Source organism: Pisolithus orientalis (assembly GCF_024613125.1).
Source record: "Pisolithus orientalis strain OTSU chromosome Unknown F5J12scaffold_52, whole genome shotgun sequence".
Taxonomy (NCBI): domain Eukaryota; kingdom Fungi; phylum Basidiomycota; class Agaricomycetes; order Boletales; family Pisolithaceae; genus Pisolithus; species Pisolithus orientalis.
This window is the reverse complement of record NW_026260833.1, coordinates 210,105-234,808: the sequence shown is the minus strand read 5'-3', so window position 1 is coordinate 234,808 and position 24,704 is coordinate 210,105. Positions and strand designations below refer to the sequence as shown.

Sequence of the window (24,704 nt, the reverse complement as noted above, 5' to 3'; positions counted from 1 at the left end):
TTTCACAGACTTGGACCATTATCTGGGATGCTTTGGTGATTTTGCATTCATGGAGGTCTTCAAAAATTCATCACTAGCTCATGCTCAACAGATGGCAAGCAAGCCCAAAACTGTGTGGTTGAAAACTTGTCTCATGTCAATGCTAGCATACTCCAGTTGATGCCCTGGAAGTGTGGAATGGGTCATCACACCCTGGTGCTGATCTTTGACCACTACACAGGATTGCAAAGTGACTGTTATCCCTCTGTCCAAACTCAGCATCCTGTGAACAGCTCTTCAGCATGTTTGGGGAGATCCTGACAAAATGGCAGAATCATTTATCAACTGAAAATCTCACTGCCCTTGCTGAACTCAAGATGTATGTGCAGGAAGAACATGCACATGATCAAGTTGTCAAGAAGTGGCTCAAACATCAGTATGCTGAAGAACCTACAGGAGCCAGCACAGCAGGAGAATCACAACCCACTCTCAGAGGGAGTGGAGAAAGTCCCCTGTCAGCTGTGAACAGGCAAGGAATTCAGCAGGCTGCTGCTGTTCTCATTCAGGGAGTTGAGGAGGAGGAAATGCAACCCTCATCAATGGAGAGTCCCACTACTAATGAACAGCAATTCACCAAAATACCAATTGAAGCACTTTTGGATTACTCTCAAGCAGAATCTTGGCTTGGGTCATTTTATGAAGTGGCCCTTAGAGGCTTAGATGATGATCTTGAGCTTTACCAACTGCTTGATCTTGATGCAGAAGGTGAAGACAACCCTGATCATGTTTTCATTGGGTAGATTTTCTTTCTCTTTACCACAGTAGTGTCTTGTCTTTCGTCATATCTCCACACTCAAGTCTACACTGTACAAGTCCTGCCGTGCAGGCTCTAATTATCTAACATATTCACGCACACTTGAGTTGTGACTTCTGGCACTGCAAATGTTCAGTTCACTTGCGTTCGTGGGAAAGTTTACCGGTGAATGTGCGGTGACTGCGATGAACGTTCCCTGACCGGCGGAACGCTGAAACGAGGAGAGTTTGAATACATTACGAGTGAGTTTTTCGCTGCCTGCAGTCGCTTTCAACTTCGCTTCTGACAAAATGACGCAGAGGAACGCTACGAGGGCATTCTCAAAGCGTATGGGCAACTTGTTGAAGGGGGCACTGCAGCCAAGGGGCACGAAGTCCGGGAGTTTCTCGGCATCCCGAAGGAGTTGTATTATCTAATCTTGACAGCTTAGAAATGATGGAGGGATCAGATCGAGGCTCCGCCGCTTCTCTGACGTAGTTTTTTTTTTGGTCTGTAGGTAGAACATATATAAAAAAATGACCAGGCCTCTCAGTCGCATTGAGGGTCGTCGTCGTCAACGATCCCACCAGAATTCTGGCTTCCTGATCCAATCAGCCCGCTCGTGAATCTGGCCATCAGCCGCCGGTGCCTGCAAAAGGGAGTTCTGCGACTGTTCCCTCAGTCTGCCAAGATCAGGACGGGGGCTAGCTGGTCAGAAAAACCAGTAGTATTAAAGTCAGCGTTGACACCGTTGGCAGGGGATTCCCGAATTTACCCGCATATCACTAGCTCGGCGGCTGGAGGCAGTGGAGTGACATCTCTATCTTCCCCAACATCACCCATGTCTCCCCCCCTCCTGGCCTCCCTCTTATCTGCTAACGTTCAGTGGGCCGAGCGGACCAACGATGCTCACCCAGACTTCTTTGGTCAGTGTGCCAAAGGACAGTCCCCAAAGGTATACATTATGCTTTTTCCGTTATCTCTCTCACACGCCTCCGAGTGTCTAGGTTCTCTGGATCGGCTGCGCAGACTCACGCGTCCCAGAGTCTGTCGTGACCGATGCGAAGCCGGGCGACATTTTCGTGCACCGTAACATAGCCAAGTAAGTCGTGTAGCGCCAGGACCTTCATTGCATGTCCACATGTTCACTTCAACTCTGTCCTGATTAATAGCCAGTTTCATCTCCACGATGACAGCGCTCTCTCCGTGCTCACATACGCAGTCCATGTCGTAGGCGTCGAACACGGTGAGTACGCCACGCCGTAACACCCGTACGCACGGTCTCACTTTCCCGCAATTGCCATCTCACTTCCCACTATCTGTGTGCATACTTGAACCCAACACTAGTCATTATTGTCGGACACACCCACTGCGGTGGCGCTGCCGCATGCTTGGAGGCCGCCCAAGCCCAAGCCTCCAACTCTCCTCCTACCGTTTCCCCAGACACTCCCCTCGGCCGGTGGCTCGCCCCTCTGATTAACCTCGTCACAACGCTTGATCTCGAGACCCTACCCGCTGAGGCTCACTTAGAAGCCATCGTCGAAGCCAATGTGAAACGTCAGGTCGAGAACGTGTGTGCGACAGACGTGATCAAGCATACCTGGGCTGCAGCCATGGGTGGCGAAGGCAAGGAGAAGAAGCAGGTGTGGGTGCATGGATGGGTGTACGACGTTGCGAGCGGGCGGCTCAAGGACTTGGGTGTATCTCGTGGGCCGCAACCTCAGTGAGTGAGTTGGTGAATGCATATATGAGGCAGTGGTGGAACGTGGTGTATTAGAGATATATTGTCAGCATTGTACGAGAGTCTGACATCTGAAATAGATTTATTGTGGTCACAAAGCAGCCGGATTGGTCCGGCAATGGTCAAGGTCCCTCTTACAATGTCATCCTTAACCTACATTAAAGAGGGGGCTGGTGACGCCTGCCTGCCAACTGCCACCATCATGGCTAACTTCATTCGCCCCACCAAGTCCGGCAGCGACTGGACTCTCAATGATCTAGACTCGTATCACATCAGCCTCGATCAGGTAGACACCCTTCTATTCTTTGGCTTACAGGTAGGCAAGGGTAAGTTTCGCTAAAGCCCTCGGAAAGACTAGCGACTTTGCACGTCACAGGAGTTGCCACAACTCGCGGTTGATCCAGAGCTGCCAGCCAATGCCGACGCTGACGCTATGCAACAAGACAGCCACGCAGAGTTAATCACTTACCTTGATTTCGCCATGATCACCGAAAAGGGTGAAACCGCCGTAGGTGATTTCGTCGTCGAGCTTTTCAAGACTTGGGGTTATGTTCATCGAGAACGAGTGGCACGCACGCGGGTGGACCTTTCGCTCCTGATTTGCGGCGAAAACAGGTACGCAAAGGCCGACGTCTGTATCGTCGATCGATCTCAGAACGATATCCTTCTTCTTGTCCAGGTGGACAAGAGGTTGGAGCACGGGGAGCCCGTCAATGCGCGAGCTCAGCTTGTAGCAGCAGCAGCCGCGGCCTTTAACGAGAAGAATGCGCAAAGGGAAGTGGTTGGACTCCCTCCTGTGGAGGAAACGGTGAGTTGTTTTGCGAACTTGTTGACCCTTTTCTGTGAGATTGTTGTTCTTAGGTCATACCCGGCATTGTCATGGTGGGTACGTCGCCCGTGTTCTTTAAAATTTCCGTCACCCGAACTCTGTCCGCTCATATTTGCCATGGGACCTATCCTCCAGAGGAAACCCGCGTGACCTATGGTTATCCGCCCGTTCCTCGTCCTGCCCGCCGGCGTAGTGAAGGGATGAAGCCTCTGGACAACAGGCGTGAAATTTTGAAGTGCTATGAAGCCTTTAGGGTGATTGCGGGAATATAACCTGAACTTAATGCAGCATGTATGAAGGAGATTATTACCACTGTCATAAAACTCGCTTAAACTGATAGGCATAGTTGAGCTTGACACCTCGGACACCTCGGCGTGAGGTTTCCCTGCTCCACCCTTGCTCCTTCCTGTTGATCCCTGAACATTGTCCCCTTCAGTGGCGATCATACCGCAGCTGATGACTTGGCAGCGGCTGAAAATGCCACCGCCCAACGTCTCCTCAAAACCTGCCTTAGTAGCTGCACGCAGTCACCGATTTCCCCGGCGCATAGCGTTCGACAGAACGGTCCCATCCACCGACGGACGAATTTCCCCCTTCCCCGAGATGTTGGAATGCAGTGCGCAAGAGTCCAGACCACCCATTCTTCGCTTACCCCCATAAACGAAGCAACGAATTGCACGGCCCGACCTCGGATTTTATTGCGCATCTCAATGGGTCGCGCATTACCGTCTGGTAGGGTCAGGGCATGGGTATCATTGTGAGGGTCGGTACACCCCGTTACTATGTGATGAATGTGCTTGTAGAACCCTCTGGCGCCTTCCTACGCCGTCAATGCCACGTCGGTGTCACATAACTTGATCGGAGATAAGGTTGGTGAACCCCAGCCCTTAGGACAAGGCGTACATGATGGTTACTCATCGATCATCCCTTTTCGTCGGGTGGGACATGAGCGGATGAGCGACGGGCTGGGGTCAGACAACCACTACAATGAATGTCTCGATGTAGACCTGATCGCTTGCTCTTCCTAAGCACCGAGTATGGAATTGATGTTACTGCGCGGCGCGAGGTTATCTGGATTGAACCGAGATGAAATAATGGACCAACTCGACCCGCCTTATACGCCTTTGATAGGCCGAAATGTACCGAAGTGAATTCACTGGGCTACGGCCCGGCGATATCCATCCCCATTTACAAAAAGTTGCTGAGCTTCTGCCAAACGAGTGCTACTCATCGGTTAATCAACAACCAGTAAGTTAGTAAACTTGTGTAATAAGGCAAATGCTTTGTGGACGAGATATAAGTATGAGACAAGTGCACAATGAATTTATGCACGAGAAATACACCGGCGTGCGACGAGATTCCTTCTAGGGGTTCAATGAGTCTGAGATGACGGCGAGGGGCATGGCCTGAGGGATGGTGAGGAAAAACTACATCGTCCGAGCAAGCCTGTAGCCAAAGGTATTATAATTGAGCGGTCTGAGCCAGATATATAGCGAGTAATATCTGCAACAAGTAAATTGCAGTTACCATCCACGGATTCCATGGGGTGAACCAAGAGTTGCTTCGGTTATGGTCCCAGCGGCATCGAATGATGGAATGCACAGAGTTTCTTACAGCTATTTCCAAATGGCGTAAAGTGTACACAAGAGGCATGTACTGATTTGGTATCAGACCACCGGGGCGAACAGAGCGACTCAAGTACCGCACCGTCTGTTTTCGCGGTCGCAGCTTCACTTCGGCACACTTCGATCCATCTCGAACTGTCTCAGTGGGCGCGGAAACACCGGCGGAATGCATACGTGGACATTCGAAACCTATTAGTAAGGGTAAGCCTTCTAGTGGCCGTGATTATCTTGGTTCGCTAGTCCAATGAAAGTGGAAGCGGTTATACGACGCTGCAGAAGGATACTTCCACGTACTGCATAGGTATGTGGCATGTGTAAAGCTTACGGTCGAATGCGACCACTATGTAAGACCGGTAAGCCTTCTGATCTTATCTGGTCCGCGGGTTGAGAGCTGTTGGATTTGATGTAATTCTAACCCCTATGTTTACATCAATCGAAGAATTTTGCGCTGTCGAGCTATAAAACGTCAGAGATCCTTCAGAAGCCCTCAGTACAGACAACTCATTTCACAATGTCTTCATCAGTATGTTCCACGGAACACTCGACGAGGCGATTCTATCCACCCGCCGATGGATCCCTCTTTGTACCCGAGATGCTGGAATACATCGCGCGACACAGCCCATACCACCCCTTCTTTGTCTACCCCGACGAACAAAGCAACGAATTGCGCAGTATTTCACATCTCGAGTTCTACCGCGCGTCTCAGCGAATTGCCCATGCTGTCCGCCCAGATCCCCAGGGTCACGACGGAGAAGTCGTCGGCATTGTCGCAAACATCGATTCCATTCTGTACCAGACATTGTTCATGGGCATAATTTATGCTGGCTGGATTGTGAGTCGCAATTTCTCTGGATGGGTCTATGTCGTGTGAATGGTTGGGTGGTATCTTCTAGCCATTACCTATATCACCCAGAAATTCGTCTGCGGCCATCATCAACTTGCTCAAGACAACCAAGTCTCATCGTTTGATAGCTACCCAAAGCTCACTTGGAGGTCACATTTCGGAGGTCAAAAGGGAGTTAGCCTCACATGGGGACGAGGTATACGATCTCCAGATCGACGAACCTCCGACCTTAGCGACAATGTATCCATACATGAACGAAGAAACTATTAACTCGCCTTTCACTCCTTATGCGAAGGGTGAAATAAGCAACGACCATGTTATGTTTTATCTTCACTCTTCTGGGAGCACTGGTTTCCCAAAACCAATCCCGATAACCCACCTCACTGGGAAGCACTACTGTATCATGAGTGAGTATTCGTCATGCCTGAAATCGTCCATGATCTCACCTCCCATCGCACTTTGCAGCCACGATGACCGAGCACCGAGCGCTAGGCTACGACGTCCGAGTAGCTGCTGGTCACCTTCCCCCCTTTCACATCATGGGCGTATTCATGCAAATCTTTTTATCGATCACATCTCTCCAAAGCATCTCTGTGTACGCCCCAACCTCATATCACGACCTCACGAAACCTCCCGTCGTCGCGAACGCCCAGAATGCGCTCGAAAATGCCATACTCACCGGGTCCGGAGGATTGTTAGTTGTACCAGCATTTCTGGAGGAATGGGCTTCAATGCCAGAGTCTGTCAAGCAACTCACCAGATTTTTGCATGTTGTGCGTACCCATCCTACTTCCCCGTGGCCTCCGTAGGTTTACGAGCGGTTCTCTTCGTCAGACCTATGGCGGCGGCCCTCTTGCCAAGAAGGCAGGGGACGCACTCGTTAATGCCGGTATGAAACTCGGATCCTTTTATGGCGCTACCGAAGTCGGCGCATTCGTAACATGCATCCACACTCCAGAAGATCAGAAAGAATGGGAATGGGTACGTCCAGGCCCAAACACATGCGTGCGGTGGGCACCCTTGGGCGATGGAACGTTCGAGTGTCAGCTGTTGGTAAGCGAATAAGGCATCTGTTGTCTTGGTGATAGGTCAACTAATCCACTTGCCACGGAACATGCTAGTCGTCCGAGACCCACCAAGTATCTGTCGAAAACTTGCCTGATGTGAAGGGTTATGCAACCTCCGATGTATTCATAAAACACCACACCATCGAAGGGCTCTATAAAGTGTTCGTCTTTTTTCTACACAACTCAGGCGACACCATTCTGAACTGCTACATTTAGTGTTGGAAGACTGGATGACGTCATCATGTTGTCGACCGGCGAGAAAACCGTGCCTGCGCCAATGGAAAGCGTTATCGGAACCAGTCGCTATGTGTCAGGCGGATGTATGTTTGGCCGGGGTCGCCCCCAAGCTGGCGTTCTCGTCGAGCCGAAACCAGAATATGCAATCGATGTGAAAGACGAGAAACTAGTGGCCGAATTCAGAAACTTGATATGGCACGTTGCACCACCCCACCTTTGAAATCATCCAATGCTGAATGTCACATCTGCATAGGCCTGTGGTCGAAGAAGCGAACAAGGATGCACCTGATTTCAGTAGAATTTTCAAAGAAATGATACTGGTCACGAGCAAGGACAAGCCTATGCTACGCACGGGCAAGGGTACTGTGGCGAAAAAGGCAACCCTGAGTTTGTACGAGTCAGAGATTGATGCACTGTAAGTTGGCACATTACCCTTGAATAGCTCCGTGAAATATCACGGGGGGTATAGGTACAAATCTGTAAAGGCAAGCTCCACGACTGGCATCGAGGTTCCCTTGCCATCGGAATGGACGGCTGTCAAAGTTGAGGATTGACTAATGGTACATGTCACTGCAGTGAACTCGAACGAGCCTGTGGACCCAGACGTGGACTTATTCGAGCAGGGTTTCGACAGGTACGCCTTACTCTTCACCCCCGCAAGATGCACTTGTTAACCGAATTACCAAGTCTGTCTGCAACGTTCCACAGGAATTGCATCAATGGCTCTCTCAAAGCGTCTCCAGACCAAAACATCCGCGAGGCTGTGTCCCGTATCAGCCAAAATATCGTTTTCGCCAACCCTACCCTTAGAGGACTTTCTAAACAGCTCGTCAATATAATTACTCACAAGGCAGACACCGTCGATCCCAAAGCAGAAATCGAAAACATGGTAAGAAGGTATTCGTCGGGCTTACCAGGTAAACGTGTCAGTGGCATTTCGGCCAGAAGAGACGGAGATGAACCACATGTCGTCCTCGTGACTGGCTCGACCGATGCACTGGGCTCCTACATGATCGCGTCCCTCATGCAGAGAGAGGATGTCGTGCGGATATACGCCTTGAACAGGCGATTAAAAACGTCAACGTCTCAAGAGAGGCGGCTTTCTACGTTCCAGCATCGTGGGTTGGATGACAAAATCTATGCAGAGGTGAGGGTTCAACCTAGTTTTATGCGTCAATGTCCATATCGCTTTCATCTACTGTGTGAACAGATACGCGATTCAGTTACTATCATCATCCACACCGCTTGGCGGATCGACCTCAATCTGTCGTTGGCAACGTTGGAACCAAATGTTCGGGGAACGCGGAATCTGATAGACCTCGCGCTGGCATCGCAGAAGATGCAGAAGCCGCGGTTTATGTTTACCTTTCGATCGCGTCTGCTCAAAATTGGGATACGAAGAGAGGTCAAGTGCCGGAAGATGTAATTGCTGATGTTTCTGTGGCAGTTGGCAACGGGTATGGTGGTAGTAAATATGTTAGCGAAAGGGTCCGTCCGTTCTCAACGAGGTGTTGGACGTGTTCCTGATGGTTCTTTTGTGTGCTCTTGATACAGATCCTGGAAATGAGCGGCTTACCAGCTGCATCATTCCGGATAGGACAGGTTACCGGTGCCGCTCCCTGTGGCGCATGGTCAATCACGGAATGGGTCCCCATAACAATAAAGTCTGGTGTGACGCTTGGGAGGCTGCCAGACCTTGGCGTGGTGAGTGAACTTTGCCGTGGTGCGGATACGTATCATCAATCTAAGTTTTACAGAGTGTTGCATGGCTGCCGATGAATGCCGTATCGGGAGCCATCCTCGATGTCGCCTTGAGTGATAACGAGCTCCCGACCATGGTGAACGTTGCACACCCTCGCCCAGTGGAGTTTGAGGCTGTCATGAAACCGATCAGTGATGCCCTATTCGAGAAGAAGATAACGAAAGAGCGACTTCCTCTTTTACATTTGTCTGATTGGTTCCACAGGCTGGAGAAACAAGCAGTCAATGCGAACGAAGAAAAGTTACGCCAAGTGGTAAGCGCGTTCGAAGATCGACGGCTAGTCCTTTCGCTGACTAGTACTGTATATGCAACGAAAGCCTGCTATCAAGCTGTTTGACTATTTACGCGCGTTCGATCAGCAGTCATCTGGCCGGAACACTAGCATTCTTGCAGTAACCTTCGCCACCGACAGAGCTGAGAGAGTAAGCAAGACTATGAAAACGTTACCGCCTCTTTCCCGGTCGGACGCAATACGATGGGTTGACTACTAGGTATCCGTGGGATGGTTCCGAGATGAGGTCTGATGATTGCACCTGATCCGCAACAGCGTAAAATAAAAGAATGATTTGGAGCTGTAGGCTACAACTCGAGGCAAAAGTCACTCTCCGTAGGATAGTGATTTCCAGGGCAAACCTGTGAATTCCCACACTCCAAATGAAGCTCTAGTTCATCATCATCGGCACTCAATTAGTAACGACTTTGCTACCTTACGCTAAGTCGCATGGGTAGTTTGTGGTTTCGGTTTTCCAATCGCGAATTCGCTGGTTAATCAGGCAATGTACTTGGATGTATCCAGGTCTGTTTCTGCCGTCCAGCGTCGCATGACCGCCCCCTTCCTTGAGGTAAAGTAACAGGTACATCAAGCACGCGCAAAGCCTACCGAGGCTTAGGATCCGGCTAACATAGTGGACACCGTCATAAGTCGGACGCACACGGTAGCAGCGATACTGGATACATCCAAGTACTTGCTAGACATGTGAGAAGCTTATGGTCAGGGCGCAAGCGACAGGACGCATTGGGCACACGTGATCTGTGACAGGTCAGATCTTCCAGTGGCAAGGTCGCATTGCTGGTTGGGACCCGAATTCACGGTGCGCTACATGGAAGAATGCATGATGTATGAGCTTGTAAAACCTTCCTATGCCATCGATGCCAACCGTCAGCGCCATAACTTGCTCGGAGATGAGGTTCGTAAAACTCAGCCCCTAGTGCACAGCATAAACGATAGCCATTCGTCCCTTTTCGTTGGGTGGAATATAAGTAAATGAGCAACGGGCTCTGGCCAGACAACCACTACCATGAACACCTCTATGACTACTATTCTACCATCTTGACTCTTGACAGCACTGTTTCTATGTCTGCATTTTCGCCATACGAAGGAATCCAGTGTAAAAGTGACAAACGTGTCATCAGTACGGGATGAGATGACACACCAAGAAGGGGGAATAATGGCTCCGATTCGTGCAGCAGACTCTGATGCACACTGTCAGCAAAGTCAAAGTGCGTTGGCACCTACATTAGTCAACAGCCGATCGCCCCAGTTACAAGCCCGAAGTCTGGTGAATACTAAGGCATGACCGAAACTACTCGGTTTTGTGTCTGCCGTGCAGCGTCGCATGACTACTCCTTTCCTTGAAGTAAAGCAACGAGGCACATAAGAAAACTACGGCTTCGGATCCGGCTTCTGTTGGCACCCGGACCTGAAGGCTTGATCACCTGCTCTTCTTGGGCGTCGAGCGCGGAAGGTAGTGGTCGTTCAAAACCCATTATCAAGGGTAAGTCTTCTAGTGGCCGTGCTTATCTGGGTCCGCTGGTCCAATGGTAGTGAAAGCGGCTATACAGCGCTGCACGACAGAAACGATTCAGGATACATTCAATTGCCGGGCATGTGAAAAACTTACGGTCAGATGCGGCTACTGTGTGAGGCCCAGACACGCGTCGTGACTAATAAGGGTACCCGGTAAGTCTTCTAATCTTATCTGGTCCGTGGTTGTTGGAACTTTGATGTAATTCTATCCCCTGTGCTTATATCGTTTGCAAATCGAAGTATGCGTTGTCGAGCTATAAAACACCAGAGATACTTCACGGGTCCTCAGTCACACAGGCAATTCACTTCACAATATCTCCATCAGCGTCTTACATGGAACACTCGACAGAGCGAATCTATCCACCCGTCGATGGATCCCTCTTCGTCCCCGACATGTTGGAATACAACGCGCGTCATTGTCCAGACCACCCGTTCTTCGTCTATCCTGACGAACAAAGTAACGAACTGCGCAGTATTTCACATCTCGAGTTCTACCGCGCATCTCAACGGGTTGCCCATGCTGTCCGCCCAGGTCGCCAGGGTCAGGACAGGGAGGTGGTCGGCATCGTCGCAAATGTCGATACCATTCTGTACCAGGCATTGTTCATGGGCGTCATTTATGCCGGTTTGATCGTACGTCGCACAATCTCTGGCAGTCCATGTAGTAGCATGAAGAATTGAGTGGTGACCTTTAGCCGCTACCGATGTCACCCAGAAATTCACCCGCGGCCATCATCAACTTGCTCAAGACAACCAAGTCTCGTCGTTTGATAGCTACCCAAAGTTCGCTTGGGAGTCTCATCGCAGAGGTCAAAAGGGAGTCGGCCTCACAGGGGGACCAAGCGTACGATCTCCAGATCGACGAACCTCCAACCTTGGCGACAGTGTATCCATATATGAGCGAAGAAACTATCGACTCACCGTTCTCCCCTTACCCGAAGGGTGAAATAAGCAATGTCCATGTTATGTTTTATCTTCACTCTTCTGGGAGCACTGGTTTCCCAAAGCCAATCCCGATAACCCACGTCACCGGGAAGCACTATTGTATCATGCGTGAGCAACCATCATGTCTAAAATCAATTAATCGCCCCTGACCCTCACCTTCCATCGCATCCCGCAGCCACAATGATAGAGCACCGAGCGCTAGGCTACGACGTCCGAGTAGCTGCAGGCCATCTCCCCCCCTTTCACTTCATGGGCGTATTTATGCAGATATTCGTCTCAATCGCATCTCTCCAAAGCATGTCTGTGTACGCCCCGACCGCGTTTCACGACCACACTAAACCTCCCGTCGTCGCGAACACGCAGAACGCGCTTGAAAATGCCATATTGACGAAGTCCGGAGCATTGTTAGTTGTGCCATCATTTCTGGAAGAATGGGCTTCATCGCCAGAGTCCATCAAGCAACTCACTAAATTTGTATATGTCGTGCGTACCTATCCAATTTTCCGATGGTCTCCGTAGGTTCACATGTGTTTCTCGTCGATAGTCATATGGCGGAGGTCCTCTTGCCAAGAAGACAGGGGACGCACTCGTTAACGCCGGCGTGAAACTCGGATCTGTCTATGGCGCAACAGAAACCGCCGCATTCACAACATGCATACGCACTCCAGAAGATCAGAAAGAATGGGAATGGGTACGTCCAGGCCCAAACACACGCCTGCGGTGGGCACCATTGGACGATGGAGCGTTCGAGTGTCAGGTATTGGTAAGCGAACGAGACGAGTGTTGACATCATGATAGGTCAGCTCACTTACCTTTGGAACATGTCAGTCGTCCGAGACCCACCAAGTATCTGTCGAAAACTTGCCTGATGTGAAGGGCTATGCAACCTCCGATGTATTCATCAAACACCCCACTATCGAAGGGCTTTATAAAGTGTACGTTTTCCTTTTCTTACAACTCGGGGGAGCATCAATCCAAACTGGCACCTACACATAGTGTCGGAAGACTAGATGACGTCATCATGTTATCGACCGGCGAGAAAACCGTGCCTGCGCCGATGGAAAGCGTCATAAGAACTAGTCGCTACGTGTCAGGCATATGTATGTTTGGCCGTGGCCGCTCGCAAGCTGGCATTCTCGTCGAGCCGAAACCAGAATATGCGATCGATGTGCAGGACGAGAAACAAGTGGCTGGATTCAGAAACTTGATATGGCACGTTGCAGCACCTCACCTTTGAAACCATGCAATGCTGAATGTCACATCTGTGCAGGCCCGTGGTTGAAGAAGCAAACAAGGATGCACCTAGTTTCAGTAGAATTTTCAAAGAAATGATATTGGTCACGAGTAAGGACAAGCCTATGCTTCGCGCGAGTAAGGGTACTGTGACCAAAAAGGCGACCTTGAGTTTGTACGAATCAGAGATTGATGCACTGTAAGTTGGCACATTAGCTCGGAGCAGCTTCATGAAATAACATGCGGGTTATAGGTACGAATCTGTAGAGGCCAGCGCCACGGCTGGCATCGAAGTTCCCTTGCCATCGGAGTGGACAATTCCAAAAGTCGAGGATTGGTTAATGGTACATGTCACTGCAGTCAACTCGAACGAGCCTGCGATCCCAGACGTGGATTTGTTCGAGCAAGGTTTCGATAGGTACGCCTCACTCTCCTCCTCTCCACGATGCAGTTGTCAATGGCGTCACCAAGTTTGTCTGCAACGTTCCTCAGGAATCGCATCAATGGCTCTCTCAAAGCGTCTTCAGACCAAAACATCCGCGAGGCTGTGTCCCGTATCAGCCAAAATATCGTCTTCGCAAACCCTACCCTCAGAGCACTTGCCGAACAACTTGTCAATATAATCACTCACAAGCAAGGCACCGTCGATCCCAAGGTAGAAATCGAAAATATGATAAAGAAGTATTCGTCGGGATTGCCAGGTAAACGTATCGGTGGAGTTCCGACCAGAAGAGACGGAAATGAACCACATGTCGTCCTCGTGACTGGCTCGACCGGTGCACTGGGCTCCTACATGATCGCGTCCCTCCTGCAAAGGGAGGACGTCGCGCGGATATACACTCTGAACAGGCGATCAAAGACGACGACTTCTCAAGAGAGACAGTTCTCCACGTTCCAGGACCGTGGGTTGGATACGAGCCTTCTTGAGTCCCAGAAGCTCGTCTATGTGGAGGGTGACACCTCGCGGGAGAACCTTGGGTTGGAAGACCAAACCTATGCAGAGGTGAGGATTCAACCTGATTTTATACGTCAAATATCTATATCACTTTCACGATCTGCGTGAACAGATACGCGATTCGGTTACTGTCATAATCCACAACGCTTGGCGGATCGACTTCAATCTATCGTTGGCAACATTGGAACCAAATGTTCGGGGAACGCGGAATCTGATAGACCTCGCTCTAGCATCGAAGAAGACGCCGAAACCGCGCTTTATGTTTACGTCTTCGATCACCTCTACTCAAAATTGGGATACGAAGAGAGGTCGAGTACCGGAAGATGTGATCGCTGATGCCACCGTGGCAGTTGGCAACGGGTATGGGGGTAGTAAATATGTTAGCGAAAGGGTTCGTCCTTTCTCAAAGGAGTGTCAGTCGCATTCCTGACGGCTATGTTCTTGACACAGATCATGGCAATGAGTGGTTTACCTGCCACATCATTCCGCATAGGTCAGATTACCGGTGGCGCTCCTCGTGGTGCATGGTCAGTCACAGAGTGGGTCCCCATAACGGTCAAGTCCAGTGTGACACTCGGTGGGCTGCCGAACCTTGGCGGGGTGAGTAAACTTTACCATGGTGTGGATACGTATCATCAACAAAGGTTTCATAGAGTATTGCCTGGCTGCCGATGGATGCCGTGTCGGGAGCCGTCCTCGATGTTGCTTTGGGTGACGACGAGCCCCCGATCGCGGTGAATGTCGTACATCCTCTCCCAGTAGAGTTTGAGGCTGTCATGAAACCGATCAGCGATGCCCTATTCGAGAAGAAGATAACAAAAGAGCGACTTCCTCTTTTACATTCGACTGAATGGTTCCACAGGCTGGAGAAACAAGCAGTCAATGCAAACGAGGAAAAGATACGTCGAGTGGTGAGTGCGCCCGGAGATCGACGGCTAGTCCTTTCGCTGACTGGTATTTTATGTGCCCCTTATACGTATAATGAAAGCCTGCCATCAAGCTGGTTGACTATTTACGCACGTTCGATCAGCAGTCTTCTGGCCAGGACACCAGCGTTCTGGCAGTAACCTTTGCCACCGACACAGCTGAGAGAGTCAGCAAGACTATGGCAGCGTTACCGCCGCTTTCCAGGTCGGATGCAATTCGATGGGTGGATTACTGGGTATCCGTAGGATGGTTCCGGGACGTGGTCTGAGTTTGCGATGATCGCACCTGATCTGTAACTGTGTAGCACGTTGTCCGTGTCGACTCGTTCGGGCAATTCGTATGTACTGCCACGAGTGTGCAGAATTAGCCATTGACGTATGTACTTTTACTTGGTTGTCGTCTTGCGCCGTCGTTATCGAATTTATGTGTCGTAAGCAGTTCGGAGGTGTTGATAATTGACTGCTGTAAAAAGTCCAGATGAAACAAACTCAAAAACGACCGCTGAAACGAAACTATTATTGTCAAGGAACGGCGTCTGATTGGGTTCTAGTATCATCAATACTTGCCCTGGAATTGTTCGTGAACAAGCTGTCACTAAGGCAGTGGGTCTTCCTGGACACGGAATGGAACGGTACCATGCATGTAGCATACAAACTGCAGTATATCAGTTGAATAAGTTGGAATTGGCAACACGTGTGGTTGTTGCTCAGCATGTCTTATAATTAAGTCCTCCCCTTGTTTGTCTGTGAAAGGCTGTCCGCCGCTGTTCTGCTGTTGTCCGCATCTGCATCAAAGAAGGTCTGCTGTCGATGTCTTCTGTCACTGCGAGTCGAACCTGACCGACCCTCAGTTGTACATTACTACATATACCGCTAGGAAACCCATCCATCCCACTCCGAGAGACCCTCGTAACACGCTATGGAATGCCCAATTCTTGTATGGATGCTCTCAATAAACCGCGATGTCACCACCGACGTAAGTCCTCTGCTTCACACCGTCTGATAAGGTACCGACGCAGCTGCCACTCTCTACGGTGGACGACAACACAAGGAATACGAAAAATGCTATGAGCTCGTCAAGAAATGCGTTCCGCACGCCACGATAACCAAAGACATTACCTCTATCGAATCTTTCCGTGCGTCTTTCTTGGTTCTCGCCCTTAATGTGTAATCATCTCTTGCCGCCACATGTTCAGGCCAGATCATATGTGAAATGCTCCCTCTTCTGATGATGCGCCACCGACGGATATCGAGGACGAAGTGGAAAGATTATGTGACGTCAAGTGGGAAACATTGGATCGAGCAGGTGTGTTCCGGTCTATAAGTGCTGTGTCCGCCTTCGTTGAAGTCGATGTTTATCTGTTCACTGACTCGTTGCTCACCCGTCGTCAGTCATCAGATGATATGCCTCCGGAAAAGTTTCTGCAGTCTATGATTGGCTACCACCTCGCTTACGATAACTCGTTATGCGGAATGGTCATGACGCAAGGTCGCCAACGACAAGTCATCAACGTCGGGCTCGGCATTAAACAGCTCTGCGTCGAGCCTAGAGGAGTACCCGTATCAGCCTACGCTGAATCATTTGCTCACAAAGTCCGTCTCTCGTTCCCCAGGCGCTCATGTCGCTGACGTCGAATACCAATCACTGACGGATCATGCAGCTCACACCATTGGAACAGTCATTCATTGCGCCCGAGCTGGGAGACGAAGTAGTCCTTCGTCGTTTATGTATCCTCCTTTCCCTCAAAGCCGCCTACATCAAGGCAGTCGGACAGAATAGAGGATTCGACTGGTCCCGTCTCGAGTTCAACATCCCCAATGAAACCGCTCGCGGCGACGATCACCCCCTCCAAGGCTGGGAATTCCGAGTCTTCAAAGCTCAATTGGGAGTGCACCGGAACGGAACTGTCATCGAAGAATCTTATCAGTGCGCTTGCGCGTTCTTCCGTGGAACGAAGGAATCCAAGTTTATATGGCACGATAACGCGAAGGATCTGGAAGCTTGGGTCCAGTTCATCAATGTTGACCAGATGATCAAGGTTATCCCCAAGTTGTTGGCGTAATAGAGTGGGTTGCAAAGTCGGAGTCCGCTTTGCTGTGTTTTCAGTTCATGCTTCCATCCACTTTACCATTTGTTATATCTATTGGTCGATGCTATCGCGTGCTATTTTGCTCCGAGTTCTCGTCATCAAGCCCATGTGCTATTACCTTTCCCCAGGAGATATATGTGTTCTTTCCTTATGATTCCTAGCTGATACCTACCTGGAACATTGTATAAATGCATACAAGACTTTGCGGAAATTAGGTCGTTGACGGCCTGTTCCCCTACTAATCGTTAGCGGGAAATGGAAGCTATGTATGTTGGGGCGCCTACATAGCTGTCCTGCGCTGTCCTCTAGTCAAGCTTCGACGGCGCTGGCGTCGACTGTGGTGACGTGTCACGAGGAACAGGTGGTCCGGAGTAATGGTGCCGCCCATCTGCAAAGCGGGGGCGGTCAGTGGCGTGCACTAACCATGTAAAGCACAAGGCGACGTACTGATCATATACCACACTGCACATATCGCCGCAAACCCTACAAACACGACTGAGGCATAATCTGTACGTGGCCACTCCAAAGTTAGCGCGTTGTCCACGAACACGAACGTGGATGACGTACTCATTGTTACCCGTGTTACGGGTATCACAGCTGGCATCGAAAACAAAACCATCGCAAACATGATCCATAGCACCGCAATCCCATTCACCACGTGGCCTGCCTTTCCAAGAGAAAACGGCGCATCCCTAACGTCCTTCCTCCCGTTGGCAAGCGAGATCGCCACTGGCATCGCATAGGAAGCACCGAGACACATCACAGCGACACCGACGAATGCATTGAAGGCTGTCGAGGAGCCGAGGTAGATAAGTCCGAGAAGGACTTGGATACCTGTGGAGAGGAAGAGAGCATTCACGGGTACGTCGGAGATGTGGGAACTGATCTTGGCGAAGTGGACATGGAATGGTATCGCTTTGTCACGCGCAAAGGCCCATGTTGCTCGTGATGCCGCGCATGAGATGGAAATAGCGCAGAACAATCCAATACCAAATACTGTGTGTAGCCAATAGATAAAAGGACTCAGTTGTCCTTGGCCGGGAAACGGACGTACCAATAAACCACTGCACGAAAGGGTGTCAGCTAGCGTAACGTTACCAGATGCCTGCTTACTAAACCAAAGCCTCCTCCCTTAGATCCCATTGCCAACGTGAACATCACACCAATCGGCTGTCCGGAAGGTACTGCATGCGTTCAGCCCACGAAACTGCAACTGCCCTACTCCTCAACAACGTACCAGATAGCAGCGTTGCAACGTCAGGTAACGTGAATACGATTGGCAGGAGGAACACGACACCCCAAATCGCGCCGATGGGAACGGACCATGCCATCGCCCTCGGAAGGACTTCGGAAGGATTATGAACCTCTTCTGCCATACTAGCGACTAGAATCCTTGAAATCAATCGGGGGAAGCAATCGGAAACGTTACTGTGCACTCACTCATTCCGATAGCAGAGTACGTGTATGCTAGATAGCATTGAAATCATCGACCATCACTACTCAGAGACTCCAAAGACCTACCAGGCTAACAGAATGACAAACATAATTGCTTCGATCTAAGCCCTGAAACCTAGCTGAGTAACACAGACAGACTTACAGGGAGCAGACCAATGAAGAAGGACCACCCCGGTGTCCATCCAGATGCTGAAGCATCAAAACCTCCCAAAGCAAACGAAATTGAGCGTCGCCCTGCTGCTGCTTTCACGGATAAACAGACTAGCGTGACTGAGATGCGTGAGACCAGGATCATCTAGCACACTCCATGAGATTCTTACCGATTATACCCAATGCAGTCCAACATGCACATATGATCTGAGAAAAAGTTCATCCGCGCACACACGGAGTGAGAAGGAGAAACACACGTCAATGGTGGGAAGATACTTGTTGAAGAACAAGCAGAACACCAATGTCACTGCAGTCACTCCTAGAAAGATGACATCTGTAACAATCAGACTGTCGAAAATGTCACACTGACAACGAAATGTGCCCACACGTCTGCCAAGGAGTTGCTACCCAATCAGGGTAGTAAATGCCAACGCCAGCGACAATGAGCTGCGCGGTTCCTATGCATATAAAGTCAGCCTTGGTGGTCAGCCAGTCGGTGAAGCTCTAGTACCAAACGTGACACTCAGTGCAATGGTCCAAACGCCCACCATGGTGAGCCATCCGTTGACCCAAGAGAGTAAGACCTTGTATCTGGGCGAAGCCAAGCGGAAGCACCAGTAGTATGCACCTGCGGACGTGGGGTACTTGGAACATATCTCTGCGAGCGAGAGAGCGAGCGCTTGTGTGAATGCAGAAACCAGGATCCACCTAAAAGGAAGAAGCACGTGGAGATAAGAAAGACTGATGGGATCCTGACGCACCCCCAGACCATGACGGCGGGTCCACCGCCGACGAGCGACGTAGCTATGGGAGCGGCAAGACCGTAGGCTATGCTACAGTGTGGGAGTGTTTCATTCAAAACTAAAGATGACCTACGGACTGCCATGATAGCTGGGTGGTTGATTCGTTACTGGGTAAGTGCCATTACTAACAAACGTCGTTGAAACTGACCTAGAGTCACTGAAGGACTGTTATCCTCTTTTATACCAATGCATACAAAACCGACTTACTGAAGAGAATGTGTGGCAAACCACGACTCTGGATCGCCATGGTATGTGAGTCCCGAGGGAAGCTGCAAGCTGGAGGAGACAAACTCTGGACATTTCTTGGGTGTAGCCTAGCTTTTGGAGGTCATCGCGGGCAGCGAGGTCGACATCAAGCTGTTCGGTAGCCATGATGTCTTTGAGGCCCAATATGAGTCTTCGACTCGTTACTATTATACATACCCCGCGTCCCACGCTAAACCCGTGGGGCTCGGTGATCCGAGATAACTAGGCAAAGCATTAGCACATATCACAGTTAGTGCACTCCATCTCTCCACGCGTTTTCGTGAATCGACGATGAAGAGAAATCATCGTCGGCAACGTCATAGTGAACAGGTATGTTGCACAGATGGTGGGTGCGCTCAGTGCCCTTCAGGGGAGCACCTCGCAAGCGTTCGCAGCCCGAACGCTGAAGCGGTGACGTATGAATCCCTCGATCTCAAAGTCATCTTTACGTACTTACCTCGTGTCGGCGCCTACATATAAGTACTGGTGGATAGCTTCTGCCCTTCTGCCCGGTTTCATCGAGAGATTGGTCAGCTGTTTTGAGCGAACACGGAAACGAGTATCGCCGAAGCTACACTCTTCCTGACTTTATGGACGGAGAAAATATTGACCAGCGATCAGTGGCTCTTGCACTGCAATCCGAGGACAACGTTTGACTTCCCGTCTCTCTGGTGTGTCGTTCGACTTGTTCCGGCATCCACGCGTCCGAGGCGCGTCTATAGACTCTCTTGTCAAAAAAATCGTTTATTTTTGTCACGCGTCCCATAACGTTGATGTGTCGTCAGATGGCGCAATGAGCAGCTGCACTTCTATAAAAGGCAGCACTCAGCTATCATATAACCCCTGTTACCCAGTGAAACAACTGCGCCCCGCTGTCCAGAAGCAGCAATATCGGTCGAGTCCACGTCAACTATGTCCGTCCAGGCATGCTCGCTGTGTTTTCGAGAGAGATCACCACAACAGCTGATGCGCTGTTCAAGGTGTAAGAACTCCGTCTACTGCGTACGGCTATGCAACTGTAATTGTGGGCAGAACTTCTGACGACTCGCGCTTTTTGCGTACAGTCTAGTATCTGCCAGTCGACCGACTGGCCCACTCACAAGTCGCGATGTTCCCCCACCGCACAACCCACCCCTTCCCTGCGTCGCGTGCCGCCGCCACATGCGATAACTGGCGTCACCATTGCTTGTAACGCTGAAAGAGCACAGGGTGCTCCTGCCCTCCAGACAACTATCGTCCAGCCCTCCCACCCAATATACCTCTGTGGCCTCCCTAGCCCTATATCCCAGTCTTTCGGTTTCCCCATCCTCATATACCGCCACATGACGGATGACCCTACCAAGATGATCCGCCATCCAAGCTTGGACAATCAGATGGCTATGCATCTACTCTGTCAACCTAGTACGGGCAGCCCAGACTCAAGGTGAGTGAGCGATTTATCCTCCACCCGCAGGTGACTGACGATCGCTACAGGTGGAAGAGAGCAGGTTGCATGGGAACGGTTAGTCACAATTTAATAAAGAACTCGACGAGTGGGTTGTTAAATGTCACGGTCTAGGTCACCGTCATCCGCCAAGACGGCCAGCCTCTCACATGCGAAGCTCTGGAAACCACCCTGATGTACGTTGACCACATACTCGACCTTTTGCGCGACGGTATATCACCCTGGCATCAATTAAATCCCGTTAGTTTTCAAACCTTCTGTCAACGATATAAAGACGAGCGGGTGAACAGTGGTTATGGTTATTTCGACATGATGCGTGTTCCCCTTTGATTCATGCTTTCGTCAGCGTTTTGCGTTTGCTTGTTGTGGCTTTTAGTGATTATTGATTGCAAGCTTGTAATATATGCAATGCTCAGATTAATCTAATGCGATCGTGTTCAAGTACTGACAGTTCTTTGCAAATTCAGTACGTCTCTTCAGGTGAAACTACTATGAGTAGTGCTCAACATCCTATAACTCTTGCATGTCATACCTCCGGTGTTGTTGCCGAGTTTGTGTTGCTTTCCTTGATCCTGTTTCTCATCCCTGAAACAGAAACGGGGTCCTCCGCAAAGCACACACAACGGGCTGCGTTGTATAATGGAGACACGTCCCTCGATAAATGTGAGGTAGAAGGCTGACGCAGGACAGGATGCCAAACGTCGCTACCAGCGCAAGTGACCCCAAACCAGCTTCCATACTCGTCGGGTTGCACCGGGTTGAGGGGAAGAGTCTGATTATCCTGGGGTGTGGGTTGACATGCATGTTAAGATATATTAACCCATCACTAAGTCTACGATACCCAGCAAAACTGTGTGAGCAGAATTGCCCTGTGGCCCTTCTGCGCACACGGTAGAATGATAATTCTTCAAAGCCGACTGTTTACTTTCTTCGTCAACTTCTGGCCTTCTTGCAACATCGGCCGGAGGCTTTTCTGGGACAATGGTTCAGTTACCCCGAAGACGAGACAAAATACAAGTGCTCGACGTACATAGTACCCTGGAGTAGTGCCTAACTGGTTGAGAGGTTCACACTGGGCTCTTCGCCAAAGCTCTTCGTAAACACGCCCATCAGACATTCCTAACGCACTAATAGACGAAGGGAAAAACAGATCAGCAGAAGGGAACTTAAATGAAGTCAAAGATTTCTATGGAACGCGAACCTATCAAGAGCCCAGTCGCAAAACGAGAATGCATCCGTCAATCCAATAGCGTTAGGTAAGAGCAGTGCACAATGGTGTTTGATTGCCAAACGTAATTTACGGTCTCCGGATTGGTGTAACAACCCCGTCGAGAAAAGATCAACCAGCGCATCTTCTGCAGTAGTGAGCAAATACTAGGTACGGCAAGCATCATGATCCATATAGTACGAACAAAGGGCGCGAGGAAACTTACTAGATGATGCAGCGCGCGTATGATATCGCCCTCTTGCCGCGGTAACAGATCTAGACCAGTAATCATTTTCCCGATTTGAACAGCTATGAAGGCATCCGTGACAGCCTTAGATAGCCTCTGATTCGCGTTCGCATCAAGTTCATCCATAGTCTCCACGAACCCTTTCAACACGAGAGCAGCGCGCCATTCAAGCAGACAGATAATGGCATCGGAATCCTCCCATGTCGTTGTATCCACAACAGGCTTTGGATTTTCGCCTTTCAAAAGCCGGATGTAGCTCGAATGGGCCCCCAGAGGTGACGCTGGAGTGGAAAGAGAAGCCCGGTACGCCTTCACAGCTGCACGTACTACTTGTCCGTCCAACACAAAGTTATCGCCTTCGTATCTGGTATAACTTCCCCATGAATGACATCGTAAGCGCGAGTCTCTGAGGTGACATACAGCACAGCGGGGAGATAATCGGCATACAGGCGCCCAATGCCTGCAAAGGCACTGTACCCGTGTCCACCCAGCGCACGTCTGGCAGTCTCGAGATCTCTCACTGCAGCGCTGGTGACGAGAACTTTTAAACCACATAAGATAGCATGGGCCTCCGGAAGTTTCGTGAAGTCTCCCCGATCCAAATGTCCTCTGACAATAGTGAATTCCTTCATCTGAGAAGTGGTGCTCAGATTGTGTCCCACCCTTCACGAAAAAAAGTTACCGTTTGACGGCCAAGTACAATGAACACGTAGGCACGAGAAAGAATAGGTATTAGCCGGTAGTACGTTGATGGGTATTGGATCACTTGGCGCTCTAGACCATGTTCATCGCGTTCTCCCTGACGCCGGACAGTGGTATAGCGGATAGCAATAGTTATCGCTAAGCGTGATAATCGACACATGACAAGACTCAACGATGCGGCAGCACCCACCTCTTGCAATGGTCCATCCTGCAGTCGTAACCATGCTGAGAAGATGTGTAAATCCGGAAAACCGAGAATATTCGCGGCAAGCAGTCACCTTGCTCGTATGTACATCATCTTCAAGTAGTATCACGGTGAGTCGTTACTAGTTCTTCAATATGGGGACTTACCCCACCAAAACTGTGTTTTGGGTTCCGAGGCTGAACATATCGGCCATCCTCGGTCACCTCTGCAAACTTGGAAAACATGTTAGCCCGCGGGATTCGGATGTGGTGGAATCTTGCGTAGCCGTTATCCATCGCTGCAAGACCTCCACAAGCCTTTGGGCCTATGTCGCCAATGGAAATTCCCGGTAACGTTGTGTGATCCTCTACACAAGTCAGTGCATAGGTACCCGTCAAGGTAAGCACACCACACCTAGCGACCGTAGTTGAACAAGAAAGAGATGTGGACCGACATCTTCCCCTCCAGGTAAAATCAACTTTGCTTGAACGATTCCATGGGTAGCCGTTTTACCCAATCCGCCGATCCACCACTTAGTACTCGTTAGCGTTGGTGAATGAATCTCGAACTCCTGTGTTTCGGGGATATACGTCGCGGTAGTCTCCAGACAAGCAACATTAGAGCCGTGACCAAGCTCTGTCTGAAGATAGCACCTGAAGCCCAATAAAGCCACCACATTGCGTGAGTAATATGTAGGAGCTCACCCTTGTATTCCCTTGTTGGACACGAGATCCCAGTATTCCAACATCATTGCAGAAGAGGCTTGACCGAGGAAGACGGGTTCGAAGGCTTACATGGCATCCATGATTCAGTTATCGACAAATTTGTATTGCAGTGATGTGATCCCCTTACCGACGTTGTGCAATCCGATGGGGAGTACTTCCGATAAGACGAACGCAGCCTGATCTCTCTCCTGCTTTGACCAACCATGGATACGCTGTAACTCGATCAAATGCTTTGTGATAGCAAGGGCTCTCTCGTATGCATCAACTCTTCCAATGAAATTGCTTAGGTAGACAAAGACTAGGTCAGAGTTCGTTCGTCCGCGGTACGTCTCGCCAGGCTTTCTCTCACCTCTGAGATTTGTCGAACACAGGATCACTCTTCAGGATATCTTCAATCTTCTTATGAGTCTCCCAGTTGGGCCTTCCTGCTATTGCAACGCATAAGCTCAAGACTCAAGCTCAAGAGCGCTCGAACGGCACGACTAGATCACCGAATAAGTAGTCCCGTACGGTTTCCACATTGAACGAGACGCTGGCCCTCGCCACCCTCATGTCCTTGGCTGTTTGTGTTGCGATAGTGACAGGTGCCATCACGCTTGGCCTTCAGGGAACTCGGAGCGCAATCAGGACCCACGGGTGTGCATGTGAACGGCGACCGGAGACCTTTACGTACTAACGCAAGTCCAAAAGCGCTTGGCAGGGGTTATG

The 24,704-nt window shown here is 50.2% G+C and overlaps 9 protein-coding genes across 9 annotated transcripts; 7 read left to right on the top strand and 2 right to left on the bottom strand.

Moving 5' to 3' along the window:
• Positions 1 to 281: 281 nt before the first annotated feature.
• Positions 282 to 779, top strand: F5J12DRAFT_897405 (uncharacterized protein; the record flags this gene model as incomplete). The annotated part of the gene is made up of 1 exon (XM_051748021.1): positions 282 to 779. One exon carries the CDS (start codon positions 282 to 284, stop codon positions 777 to 779), a length of 498 nt encoding a protein of 165 aa, XP_051595596.1.
• Positions 780 to 1,328: 549 nt separating this feature from the next.
• Positions 1,329 to 2,713, top strand: F5J12DRAFT_860856 (carbonic anhydrase). Its single transcript, XM_051746864.1, has 4 exons — positions 1,329 to 1,727; positions 1,780 to 1,874; positions 1,945 to 2,018; positions 2,120 to 2,713. Exons 1-4 carry the CDS (start codon positions 1,614 to 1,616, stop codon positions 2,497 to 2,499), a joined length of 663 nt encoding a protein of 220 aa, XP_051595595.1. The 5' UTR covers positions 1,329 to 1,613; the 3' UTR covers positions 2,500 to 2,713.
• A 2-nt stretch (positions 2,714 to 2,715) lies between these two features.
• On the top strand, positions 2,716 to 3,614 carry F5J12DRAFT_727114 (uncharacterized protein; the record flags this gene model as incomplete). The annotated part of the gene is made up of 3 exons (XM_051741778.1): positions 2,716 to 2,829; positions 2,890 to 3,321; positions 3,375 to 3,614. The coding sequence occupies 3 exons, from the start codon at positions 2,716 to 2,718 to the stop codon at positions 3,612 to 3,614; spliced, it is 786 nt and encodes a 261-aa protein (XP_051595594.1).
• Positions 3,615 to 5,017: 1,403 nt separating this feature from the next.
• F5J12DRAFT_929724 (putative aminoadipate reductase) lies at positions 5,018 to 9,401 on the top strand (the record flags this gene model as incomplete). The annotated part of the gene is made up of 15 exons (XM_051749507.1): positions 5,018 to 5,799; positions 5,861 to 6,218; positions 6,277 to 6,584; positions 6,646 to 6,864; positions 6,933 to 7,039; positions 7,095 to 7,310; positions 7,369 to 7,530; positions 7,585 to 7,657; positions 7,706 to 7,749; positions 7,824 to 8,233; positions 8,326 to 8,603; positions 8,670 to 8,819; positions 8,873 to 9,130; positions 9,195 to 9,299; positions 9,369 to 9,401. The coding sequence occupies exons 1-15, from the start codon at positions 5,479 to 5,481 to the stop codon at positions 9,399 to 9,401; spliced, it is 3,042 nt and encodes a 1,013-aa protein (XP_051595593.1). The 5' UTR covers positions 5,018 to 5,478.
• Positions 9,402 to 11,017: 1,616 nt separating this feature from the next.
• Positions 11,018 to 15,012, top strand: F5J12DRAFT_907452 (putative aminoadipate reductase; the record flags this gene model as incomplete). Its single annotated transcript, XM_051748940.1, has 13 exons — positions 11,018 to 11,317; positions 11,380 to 11,737; positions 11,805 to 12,112; positions 12,174 to 12,392; positions 12,458 to 12,564; positions 12,626 to 12,841; positions 12,900 to 13,061; positions 13,116 to 13,280; positions 13,334 to 13,865; positions 13,930 to 14,208; positions 14,268 to 14,417; positions 14,471 to 14,728; positions 14,806 to 15,012. The coding sequence occupies 13 exons, from the start codon at positions 11,018 to 11,020 to the stop codon at positions 15,010 to 15,012; spliced, it is 3,261 nt and encodes a 1,086-aa protein (XP_051595592.1).
• A 501-nt stretch (positions 15,013 to 15,513) lies between these two features.
• Positions 15,514 to 17,029, top strand: F5J12DRAFT_462553 (uncharacterized protein). Its single transcript, XM_051739554.1, has 6 exons — positions 15,514 to 15,542; positions 15,595 to 15,719; positions 15,795 to 15,879; positions 15,940 to 16,049; positions 16,136 to 16,336; positions 16,405 to 17,029. Exons 2-6 carry the CDS (start codon positions 15,663 to 15,665, stop codon positions 16,804 to 16,806), a joined length of 855 nt encoding a protein of 284 aa, XP_051595591.1. The 5' UTR covers positions 15,514 to 15,542; positions 15,595 to 15,662; the 3' UTR covers positions 16,807 to 17,029.
• Positions 16,948 to 19,808, bottom strand: F5J12DRAFT_462573 (amino acid transporter). Its single transcript, XM_051739555.1, has 19 exons — positions 19,533 to 19,808; positions 19,449 to 19,476; positions 19,390 to 19,398; positions 19,315 to 19,329; positions 19,200 to 19,266; positions 18,950 to 19,146; positions 18,825 to 18,896; positions 18,696 to 18,772; positions 18,609 to 18,645; positions 18,431 to 18,558; positions 18,355 to 18,358; positions 18,274 to 18,300; positions 18,071 to 18,217; positions 17,947 to 18,017; positions 17,888 to 17,897; positions 17,401 to 17,829; positions 17,281 to 17,340; positions 17,118 to 17,221; positions 16,948 to 17,068 (listed from the first exon to the last, which is right to left on the bottom strand). The coding sequence occupies exons 1-18, from the start codon at positions 19,611 to 19,613 to the stop codon at positions 17,139 to 17,141; spliced, it is 1,542 nt and encodes a 513-aa protein (XP_051595590.1). The 5' UTR covers positions 19,614 to 19,808; the 3' UTR covers positions 16,948 to 17,068; positions 17,118 to 17,138.
• Positions 19,809 to 20,233: 425 nt separating this feature from the next.
• On the top strand, positions 20,234 to 21,370 carry F5J12DRAFT_860787 (uncharacterized protein). The gene is made up of 4 exons (XM_051746863.1): positions 20,234 to 20,489; positions 20,552 to 20,910; positions 20,961 to 20,988; positions 21,046 to 21,370. Exons 1-4 carry the CDS (start codon positions 20,400 to 20,402, stop codon positions 21,259 to 21,261), a joined length of 693 nt encoding a protein of 230 aa, XP_051595589.1. The 5' UTR covers positions 20,234 to 20,399; the 3' UTR covers positions 21,262 to 21,370.
• A 462-nt stretch (positions 21,371 to 21,832) lies between these two features.
• On the bottom strand, positions 21,833 to 24,678 carry F5J12DRAFT_462395 (acyl-CoA dehydrogenase/oxidase C-terminal). Its single transcript, XM_051739553.1, has 14 exons — positions 24,488 to 24,678; positions 24,346 to 24,424; positions 24,124 to 24,278; positions 23,976 to 24,060; positions 23,686 to 23,924; positions 23,439 to 23,638; positions 23,366 to 23,385; positions 23,278 to 23,312; positions 23,068 to 23,225; positions 22,806 to 23,017; positions 22,365 to 22,749; positions 22,133 to 22,305; positions 21,962 to 22,058; positions 21,833 to 21,904 (listed from the first exon to the last, which is right to left on the bottom strand). The coding sequence occupies exons 1-14, from the start codon at positions 24,585 to 24,587 to the stop codon at positions 21,839 to 21,841; spliced, it is 2,004 nt and encodes a 667-aa protein (XP_051595588.1). The 5' UTR covers positions 24,588 to 24,678; the 3' UTR covers positions 21,833 to 21,838.
• Between the last annotated feature and the right edge of the window lie 26 nt (positions 24,679 to 24,704).